At 37.5% G+C, this 11,336-nt stretch overlaps 1 protein-coding gene across 2 annotated transcripts; it reads right to left on the bottom strand.

Moving 5' to 3' along the window:
• Window positions 1-1,956: 1,956 nt before the first annotated feature.
• Window positions 1,957-9,885, bottom strand: LOC149836989 (uncharacterized). Of its 2 annotated transcripts, none has more exons than XM_090007204.1 (3): window positions 9,630-9,885; window positions 3,640-4,637; window positions 1,957-2,702 (listed from the first exon to the last, which is right to left on the bottom strand). In XM_090007204.1, the coding sequence occupies exons 2-3, from the start codon at window positions 4,608-4,610 to the stop codon at window positions 2,225-2,227; spliced, it is 1,449 nt and encodes a 482-aa protein (XP_089863330.1). In that variant the 5' UTR covers window positions 4,611-4,637; window positions 9,630-9,885; the 3' UTR covers window positions 1,957-2,224. The 2 variants fall into 2 exon arrangements, with proteins under 2 accessions (XP_089863330.1, XP_089863329.1); XM_090007203.1 differs by having other exon boundaries at window positions 1,957-2,705.
• Between the last annotated feature and the right edge of the window lie 1,451 nt (window positions 9,886-11,336).

The raw sequence follows: 11,336 nt of genomic DNA on the forward strand, positions 1-11,336 counted from the left end.
GAATGGCATCACCTTTTCGGTGCTTAATGTTTCTTCATTTATTACAGAGACACCGCACCCAGGGTTGAAGACCTGGCTGTGCTGATCTTAGCCTGTTTGGCACTCGATGCTGTCTAAATGGAGTTGGGCATTAAGTAACTAACTGGTTTTAGCTATGCAGGTGATACTAATGGTTTTTGGCTGGATAGGCTCGGATCAGGAAGAAAATTCTGTGTTACTCATGCTTCTAAGAATGAGCCTTTTTTTTTTCTGATAACAAGGAGAAACCACCGTTAAGGTTCAGACGCCCCCGTTACGGGGCCGAGAGGTGCCATGTTGACTGTGGCCTTGCTTTGGTGCCTGTGGTGTACAACTCTCCGAGTACTTCCTCTCTGCCTACCGAGAGAAGTTTCCCGTTGGCTTCCACCCTGCAGCAAGCCCCAGTCCTTTGGGGTATGTTTGAATCACTGTACTTCGCCCGAAATGGGACGGGGAAGGTGATTTCAACAAACTTTGGATGCGGCCTCATCCTTAAAAAGGTATTATTTTTGTAACACCCCTCCTCTCCTGTTACAAAAAGAATAGGACGTCGGGGAATACATTAAAAAAAAAGTCGGTAGTAGGGATCTCTCTCTCTCTCTCTCTCTCTCTCTCTCTCTCTCTCTCTCTCTCTCTCTCTCTCTCTCTCTCTCTCCTTTGCAGCCAGGGGGGTCACCGACGTCAGGGATGAGGCCGCCGTCGAGGCGACACGAGGCCAGCGAGGCAATGCAAGGCTGCTGGGGATGAGGCTGCCGGCAAGGCCACTGGGGATGGGGATGCCTGCGAGGTTCCCCTTTTCTTTCTTTCTCTTTTCTTCATCTTTCTTCTTCTTTTATTTTGGTTTGAATCAAATTTCTTTTTAGGACATTTTTAAGTTTTCATATGTGAGAGTTTTCTTAGAATAAGGGTTTTTGTTGATTTTCATAGATTAGGTTTTTGTTTGATTTTATTGATTAGGGTTTTCTTCTTGATTAGGTTTTTTTTTTCATTGATTAGGGTTTCTTCTTCTTCTTCTTCATTCTTTCCCCATCAAACAACGGACATTTGTTAGACTTGGAACAAAAAGAACGGAACGAATGTTGTATTCCGTTCTGTTTGTTCATTTCATCCAATCTTGGATAAGCCATCAAACAACCCCTTAATCTCAATGCCTTAAGCCAACTCGCTGAATGAACATTTAAACAGCTACATGTGCAATTCATAGAGTATTTTGTGTTTACGAATAATGCCTAGCATTTCACTAACTACATGTAACTGCCCAGTTGTATAATTTGTGTTTCAAAGACACACTTGGTCCTAAGATCATTCAATTTACCTTTGTTTACATTAAACAAAGTCTCATTGTTGATTTGTTTAACAAAAGATTTTAAGATGACATGAGTTGTTTTAACAGAAAGGGTTAAAAATATTTTATACGCTCACGGAGGGTATTTGATATGACTTCACATAAACTAGGCAGTTAAATGTAATAATGCAAATATTAGGAGCCTCTTATAAATAGATGATAAGTGGCTTTTTGTAAAATCTTCCAAAGAGTAAACCAAACATACGGGTGATCGCAGGCAACAAAGTTCTAGAAACCATGGATTCAGGGCAACTAACCTCCCATAACTATCATTGAGGTACCAAACAAGTACTGTTGGTGAAGATTTTGCCACCGGTCCAGAGGTTTATGTAACCAAACACGCAGGCAAACTCTGGGATCATTTATCCATTAAGACCTCAAGAAAAAAAAAAAGTAAACATAAAGCACATCCAAGGTATGGCTGCTCTCCAGTTTCAAGATTCCATTGTCATATTTCTCAATTTCTCATAAATTGAGAATGATGGGCATAAGAAATAACCAGTCAACTTTTATCCAAACTTGTGCAATGAACATCAACCACTAAGAAAAAAGAAGGTTCTCTTAATAGAAACCAAAGAACCATGAAAGGTTGGTAAAATGGCAATGTTAAGCATTTAACAAATTGCTTAATGAATAAGGAAAGTACAAAGTTCTGTCAGCATATTTTTCTCATATACATTCACGTAGTCATACAGGTGTTAAATCTAGAGTATACACAATTACATATTACAAGTCCAAATCCTACATACATAACAAAGTAAGAAGACTTACAAATACATACACGGCAAAGCCATATATCTATGGTGCCAAATATTCATAGCATGGCAAAGAGTGTGCATGAATCACAACTTTGAATTGCATCTAGAAAGTGGGCAGCAACCATCCCAGGGTCCAACCTAGGAACAGCCCAGCACCGGCAAGACTCAATCCAAGTGCCACTGCAAAGGCAAACTTACCAACATCATACTTGTGAATGCCACCTCTCTTCCTCTTCTTGTTCCAAGCCTGTCCATACTGTTCGCCTCTTGCAGACAGCCAAGGGAAGAGTGCAGAGAGCTGATCCCATGGCACCATGGCATTGTCCTTGCATTTGAGCTGAAGGTAAATGGTCTCTAGCTGCAAAAGCCGGAACCACTGCTTGTATGCAAAGAGGTGCATCGCTTGCTTGAAGAAAAGTTTGATGATGCGCTCTTTCTCTGAATGCGCTTGTTGGGCTGCATCTTCTGCCTTCCTTGCTCGTGTTTGGGAATGGCAAAGGGCCTCTAGAAGCTGCACCTTGCTTGCGTCAACATCATAGCTGCATCTGCTCCCAATAGATTCCTTGTTGCTGGCAGTGGAGCTGCTGCATTGGAATTCAGAAATTGCCTGGTTACATGGAAGCTACCAATATTTTGAGAAATAGATACCAAGTAAAAAGCAAACCAATGTGAGCATAGCGTCATCATTTTCAACACTCAAAAATTGTCATAAAGCTGTGGATAAAGGAAAGAGAATATACCATACAAATGGTAATCAATTTGCTTACGGACCAATCAGAAAAATAAAGTAACAAGAAATAGGTCTAGAAAGCCAACCGGACCGTTCAACCTTATCTATGCTGTAACTTGCTGAACTTGTGTCTCCGCGTCATCTTATAAGAACCTTGATGTGTCATGACAAATGAAACAGGTGAGACATCTGATAGAATTGGACTAACCTCCATTTGGTAGCAAATGGTGGTCCAGAACTGAATGGGGTGATCCACAATGACACATCTAATGTATATTAAGTGGTCACCTTGAATTCAGCATCCAATGCAAGCCTGTTGAAGCATCTCTTGATGCAGTCGGTGAATCAAATATAAAGAAAAACCAGATTGTGAAATGGCAAAGACATCAAGCTCTCCAGTTCAACTTGCACTAAATTGCTTTTTCCATGAAATTTGATGGATACAAAATGTATGAATAGTGATGACTGAATGCTTAGAGTTGTCATATAAACAAAGACATCTCAAGTGCACACCAGGATCAGGTGTGGGTGGAGTTGGGGGGGCGCAGGCTCAAAGCACACCATATTCATCCACTTCATGTACCCTCTTAATGAGTTATATTATAGCCATTGACATCCAGGAAAATTTTTGGAGTCAATCAAAACCACAGCACCAATATATACCATAATTTGTAAAATGAGTGATTCTTCCAAAAAAAAATTTGTAAGATTAGCACATTTGACCTTAACATCACAAAGCAGATAGGCTTCCTTTTCCCAAAATTAGAAAACAATAACTAAATCATTACCTGGAAAATTTGTGTGAACAGTTGGATGAAGTCTCTGTTTCAACAGATGGCCATTGGGCCCTATTGACCTTTGCAGAAGAAAGGCATTGATGAGAATCTTCTACAGGATTGCATAAAGCTGCATGCACTTTATGATCAAATGATGATGGATCTAGCTCCTCATTATCAAAACCCTCAAAACCATCCAATGGACTTCTCCTTGAATGTGCATTTTGGGGTCGTGGAAGATCACAGTTCTCTATATGACGTAATGAACTCTCTGCAACCAAGGATGCCAATTCATCCTTATCAGTAATTCGCCACCAGGGTCCTGCCTTGTCACTCACCCAAGGCATTGAGATATCAGAGGAATTCTTTTCTGATTGGTCTATCATTAACTGGTCAAACTGCTTCCAATCCATCAACATTTTCTCACCCAATTCAGCCCTTAGATGATCACCAATAATTATGTCATGCTTAAGCAACTCACCCACATTTGCTGCTTTCAGCTCTTGTGTTTTCGATTCGAACTCGTGCTTGAGACAAGCAGCTGAAAACCTGCAGTGTGACTCCAAACCAGGATGGATGACCTTATTGGGGTCAGCATGACCATCTTTGTTGGTGTGACTTGCCTCTTCACTGAATACAGAATATGAATTTATATCGGCAGATGTCATGCCATTAAGCTCAGCCTCCAAGGATTTTAGCTGTTCAAAGATGAAATCCCTCTGGTTTCCAAAGTTGGGCTGCAGCTGGAGCCACCACTTTGCGTCTGGGGACAGATTAAAATTGTAAGGATTCCAGCTGAATGGCATAAAATAAGCACCAGTTTGATCTATCATGTTTCCTGCATTCCCCTGACATTGGTCAGGTTGCAGTTTTGCAGATGATGATGAACAGCATGCTAACTTGGGAGCTCTTTTGGCATCCTCTTGGACAAAACATCGGTTTGCAGTACGCTGCCAAGCAGCCCTTGCTTCAGCTGCTGCCATCACACAATCATTCTGCACTATCTATGTCTGTGATAGACCCAAAAAAAAAATCAAACAATGAAATATAAATATAACCAAACCAAGTAAAAAAATACCGAAGACAAAAAAAAATTGTACAAGGTTACTGACTGTAGTCACAGACAAGCAAAGCTGTTTACAGTTATCCAATCATGAGCGTCATGAACCTACATCACATCCATATCTGCTCTTTTGCATAGTTGCTGTTCTAATTACATACAAGCCTAATTTATTTTAAGCAGTAGCAACACCTTGCTATAAATTAAATGTGGCTCCTTGCTCTGATTGGATGAAGCATAAGCAACAAATTTTAATGCATAAATAGTATAAGATATACCATTCAAGAGAAATTTAAAAGTTGAAAAACTAAGAAAGGATTAAATATCGAATATGAAAATTAAGAAAGCATGGACAAGTGGGGAGGTTATAGAAAGCAGGAACTGCCATGTGAAATGATGAAAAAAGTAATAAAATAGTAAAATTGTCAAAATGAAACCAAGTACCAAATTGAAATATAACAGACTAAGATCATAAACTAGGAATTGAACAATTTTATGTTAATTCAAGTTCTGAATATTTTGGCCCTCATGTTCAGTAAATATTTTCAGTTTAGCTACTTGACAGTATCCACGAACTGTGTCCTGTTGGGCCAAGGATGTAAAGCTCATTCTCAGGATAGACCATAACAGTTTCTTGCAGAGGATTGAATGGTTTCAAGAACAGGATAACCAATCTTATCAACAAAACCAAAATTAGGGTAAGGTAACAGACCACGCAAAAGAATATATATAGGGTAAATATTGGCTACTAATGAAGGTAAGGAACTAATGAGCAGAAATCACTTTTTTCTTCAAAAATTTCCAATTTTTTGTAGATCAAATGTTACGAATGTGATCTACATGGTTTGTTTAGTAGGAAACTTGTTTTGAATCATGTGATTATGAGAAGTAAATTAGGTTTTTAAAGGGGTCAAAAAATCAACAGCCCACAATGTGCCAAAATTTCATAACTAAAAATATCACATTTTTACATTAGAAAAGCATGATCCAAGGCTTGATCCTATGCAAACAAACCATGCTGAACATATCTATGTGCTTAGATTGAGTCGATACAACTTGCACCTATGATTTCTAGCCCATTAGTTCCTTAACTTCATTAGTAGCAAATATTTTCCCAGATATATATATATATATATATATATATATATATAAGCCCAGAAATATTTTCTTAATCTACACGCTTGGGTTCCTCGAACTCAAGTTCATATTGCAACAAACTTGATCTCTTTGAACTATATCAGCAATGCACATATCAAGGCTAAGAAGTGCATATAGCATGTCTTTTGAATTTTCTGTCTCAAGCTGCCAATTGGAAACTAAAAGCCCTGGCCTTGCCATGAGGTATCAATATGAAACAGCATATGGTACATATCATTTCGAGTTTTGGACTTGGGGGATCCCATCTTCGTTAATAAAAATCCAGAACATACTAGAAGCATCTGCAAGGCAGGGGTCCAAACAGCTATTCTATAGGCAAAAAATTTAAGAACTTTCAGGATTTTGAATTTTCTCAACATAACAGAGCATGAATTCTTGGATGTCATTTCCCCATCCCTAAAGCTCCAATACTTTGGAATATAGAACGTGAAGTCCTGTTTCTGCACAAATTTCTTGCTCAAGTTGTATTTTCTTTACCTTCCTCCTCTCTTCTGTCTTCTCCAGCACGATTGGCATTTCTATTCCCCTTAATGTAAGTTGCTAGACAATCAGCAGCAGCAACAAAGAAAACAGGGTATGCCAACAATAAATAGATACAACAGTATCCTAAGTAATCTATGTTCTAAAATTATTAGAAAAAGAACATCATTTAACTTTATAATCATAGAAAATTTACGCTGTTAATGATCTTTATCAAAATATAATCCTTCTTTTGTCACCACTCTCCTCTTTCCAGTTTCTCCTTCAGTCCTGCCCTCTCCTTGCAGCACAAAACTCTGTTCATTTTATTTTTTTACTCAAAATAATCAGAAAAAGAAGAACCATGCTGGTCCTGAACCTTCCTCCCAACAATTTTATTGATCAGATCTAAAAACAATTTTCAGGTTTTTTACATTATTCTCAAAAACAATTTCACCTTAAGAGCCCTTGGTATTTCTGATTTGCCATGCGGTTCTTTTCATTGTTTCTCAGTTTTCCTCATGGCAAGATCTCTGTGTAAAAATGGTTTCAAACAGTTTCCAGAGTTATGGCTAGTGCATGGCCCATCTCATGCTAAATTTCATTGTTCCTAAAAGTAAATTACATATAGTTATTTACATCAGGACCATGTACGTTTAAAAACACACCTCATAGGGAACCATCTATGGAACTACATAAATGGCATATTCATATCCATGCACCTTTATATTCAAACTTTCTTGGAAAATAAGCTCAAGCCCTATCAACAACAAGATGGTTTCATTCAACAATTTGCAATTTTCAATTTGTTTAAAGACATAAAAACATGAATTAAAACAAGAGAGACTAGAAATGAAATAAAATGATAAAAAATGTAATCTAAATTTTAAAATATGGAAAAAACTTTTACTTGGGACAGGTTTTGCTATGTGCTTGACTTGCTAATTCTTTCATCCCTTCCATTTCTTCTTCCTCCTTGAAACATTCTCTCAACCCCTTCCTTGTAGGTTTACTTTTCTTTTCTTTTTCTTATTATTACCAAATAATTCTAGATTTCTCCCTTGATAAGAGAGAGTTCTCAAGGTGAAGACCATGCTCTCAAACTGATGCATTTTCTGAGTTCAAACTACAGAATTTCAAGGCTATAGTTGCCATCTTTTTATAAATGTTGGGCTTAATCATTTTTTCAAGAGGTTCTCCAAGTGAGAAGACTGATCCAATGTAATCAATATATCCGCAGCACAGATCCAGGCCCGATACATGTTCAGACATTTCAATCCAATATGGATCTCTGATAAGGTTATAACTTAAAAATAAATACATAAATAAAGACAACAGAAACTGGATATGAATAAAGAAATTAAGAAAACATGTTGCATGTGTACTTCAAACATGCAAGGTGTCTCAAAAATTCTGCAAGACTTGTTACCTAAGAGCTTTCAATTAATTAAGATAATATGTTATGAAATTGGATAAATCATCAAGAGCTACATTGAACTAAGACAACTGTTTATCCATGATAAATCAAAGTTAATGCATGCTGATGTCATTAACCAAAAAAAATACTTGTTTAGCACGAGTGAATGCCATAACATCAATTAATTTCACAAGCTCCCTTCTATGGCTGAACATCAGTCACCAATCCTCTTGATGCAGCAAGGATCCAAAACATGTCAGTCTAACTCAAAAGCAAACAATCCTTTATGACTTCATATCGGGCCAGAAAACTCCCCACTAAATATTCTTAACTTTACCATTTTCTTAAATAAAAATGTAAAAAAGTGGTCATCATTTGCAAATTTTAGTATCTTCTTATGCAATACTTCTATTTTGCTGACTCCAATCAGGAATTTGCACGGCACTCATACTTTTAGGGTTTAGATGATAGTATGAAACACATATTTTCCCCTCAAGAGAATGGTCAATGGTCAGCCAACTATTTTGCTCATAAAGATAGAACAACTCCAAAATATGAATCAGAAGAAGAATACCTGGCAGGTTGAACAACACAGCCAAATCAGAGTCCATACTTGAAATCTAGCAACTTCATGCCGAGCACTTTATTGGTTTAGTAATTTTTCAACAATTTTGTGTAGCCTAGATTTAAGAATCATTTTGCCATCATCCTGATCATACAAAGAACATGGTAGCAAATATGTTGGTGTAGTTAGCTTTCATTAGTCTTATATCTTATATCATCATTCCCTATGAATACAGTAATGCCAACTAATCTTTATTATTTCTTCATTTCACGATTCTGATCATGCATAGAACAGAATACCAAATATGTTGGTGAAGATAGCATGCATTTTGTCACATATTATTATTCATTTTTTATTATAGTAAATGCCAATTAATCATTCATACTATTCTTCATTCTCTCAAATGAGGTCTCAAAAAGTTCTCTAAGACACAAAGAATGGGCATTCAGAATCGTGGTTGCCTTCATTAGTGGCTGCAATATGGATTAAGGAGCCAAAGAAAACATTCTTGAGCAGTCCCTCCTTATAAATATCCATCATTATTATGGATGTTATTTGAAAGGTGTATCTTTGCTAAAGATAATTACCTTGATGATTCATGAACTATAACCAATGAAATTCCTTCAGTTTCCTTCACCAAAAGCTCAAAAAACAAGAGTGAAACATGGCAAACAATTCCATGCTATGAATACACTTTGTGGAATTTATCACTGTTAAATGGTGACATCTTTTTTATCCGCACCCATCATATCCAACAATATACAACTGGCGTATGACAAATCTCAAAGAAAGCACAATAATCTCAAGTTTCGACTAAAAGCCACATCATCAATCAACACCTTCACTTCAAAAATTTCTTTATAAAATTCACTTGCCCGATCCAACTACTTGTCATAGTTTCCACTTTCGACACCCCACCACCAACAGAGGAAAACAGAAAAAACATACATAACCAAAATTGTTCAGGTTCCAAGACAATAAAAAACCCAAACAACAATCACAAATTCCAAAAAAATATATATCAGGACAATGTTCATGGGCACCGTATTTTGCCCCATTTGAAACACCCATCGACAGATCCAAGCGAAATCGATGCCAGACCCATCACCACCGAATAGAAATATTGTAGACAAAACCTTATCTTAACGCACAAACACAAGAACAGAACACACACGTATCCACCGTTTAAAATTATTCAAAGCAAAACAAGGATAAAACAACGAAGAACTCGATCCAGACGAAGATGGTAATCGGAAGAAGCGAATTATGAAACATGGAACACAAAATCAACAAAAAAAAGAGACCGAAGCAAATTTTGACGGATCGGAAGTTGGGAAACTCACCCTCGGTGGTTGTCGTCAAGCCCGAGTTTTGAGAGAGAGAGAGAGAGAGAGAGTTTTAAATCTGTGTGCTTTGATAAGAGTTACAAGTAATATGGTACCCTCAGAATCGCAAATTGAAGGCGAAATCTGTGCAACCCAAATCAAAATCTAGCTCCACATAGAGAGAGAGAGAGAGAGAGAGAGATGTTGGGTGATGAAATCTGTGTACTTTGGTGAGATCCACAAGCAATATGGTACGACCCAGAATCAGAAATGGAAAGCAAAATCTACGTGACCCCATAAAAATCGAGAGAGAGAGAGAGAGACGTTAATTTCCTCTTGATTCAAAAGGGTAAAAGAATTATAAAAATATCGGCTGATGTACCATCGAACAATTTATCCTTAATTTTGTTTGTTCTTTATTTAGTTTTCTGTCACTCTCAAAAAGACATCCTCCTGCCTTCACTTACATGCCCCAACAAAAAACAAACATTAGTTAGTTATAGTTAATCTTTTATTAGCTTGCAATCAATCTTTAATTCATTTGCTGTGAAACCACAAAACCGTCAGTGGGTTGAATGTTTAGCAACATAATTATCGTTTGATGGTAGTTTAGGGTGCCCGGCAGGCTTTAGGGTACCCGGCCCGAATCCGTTCGGGCTCAGGCTGTAATTTGCTGCCCCAGCCCAAATAAAGTCAGGCCCAGCTCGGCCTGATTACATAATCGGCAGAAATCAATCCGGGTCCTTGCGTAAATTACATAGAGCCCGACAGGCCCGAGCCGTTAACTGGGTCAGGCCTAAAGGGCCTGGCCTGAGTCCTGCCCATGCCTGAGTATGACTGAGTCAGGCCTGAGTATGACAGGTCAGGCCGGCCCGATGGCCACCTCCTAGTCAACAGGGTCAGAATCTTTGTTGGAAGAGTCCCAGTTAGAATTTTTGCCTTGTTTTGGCCTCATTCAAGATGAAAAAGTGCCTACAAAGGCTCCATACACCTGGCTAGCTGGCCCGGGCTTAGGGTTTTTAAGTTGAAGCAGATCAAGAGTTCAATGCAAGCTTTGTCTAGTTACTAAATGCATTCAATTCAACGTGGTTTGTTTGTTAAGAATTGCATCATTTCAATATAAAAGCATGTTTCCCTGAATCGTGAAATTTTAGCACATTACGAGTCACTAATCTAAAACAAGTTTTCCACCAAATAAGCCATGCAGACTTGCATATGAGATCTTTGGCAATGTAAAAAAACATGTTGATTAGACTGCACATATTATTGAGACTTTTTTGTTTTTGATAGGCAAGTTGGGGTTAGGCAGACCTCTATCTGTTTATTGAACAAGTAATTGATGAAGTTTGTACACACACAAAAAAAAAAAAACCACCCTTCTATCAATGGGTTTCAGTCTCAGGGGTCCCGGGTGATCTTTTAAAGTATTGGTCATTCTCTCTCACATATACCTTGCTTTTTGCAGGTGTATCCCATATACCAATTTTCTTGGAAATTTTTTTTTTGAGATAAAATAAAAAATGGCTACAATTATTAATAAAAATCTATTTCATATGGACAAATCAAACTATTTGCTGCAGTCAGGGCTGGGCTAGGACTGGGCTTTTAAAAAAAAAACAAAAAAAAATTAACTGTTTCGGGAGGCAGGACTGGGCTATATATATATATATATATATATATATATATATATATATATATATATATATATATATATATAGAGAGAGA

Source organism: Nuphar pumila, chromosome 5 (assembly GCF_984573655.1).
Source record: "Nuphar pumila chromosome 5, dmNupPumi1.hap1.1, whole genome shotgun sequence".
NCBI lineage: Eukaryota > Viridiplantae > Streptophyta > Magnoliopsida > Nymphaeales > Nymphaeaceae > Nuphar > Nuphar pumila.

Bases quoted from the DNA above. Each gene is read 5' to 3' on its own strand.
- LOC149836989 (XM_090007203.1), bottom strand. From the start codon at position 4,610: ATGGCAGCAGCTGAAGCAAGGGCTGCTTGGCAGCGTACTGCAAACCGA. The intron at 2,706-3,639 runs GTAATGATTTAG...ATTCCAATGCAG, and splicing joins TGTTCACACAAATTTTCCAG to CAGCTCCACTGCCAGCAACA.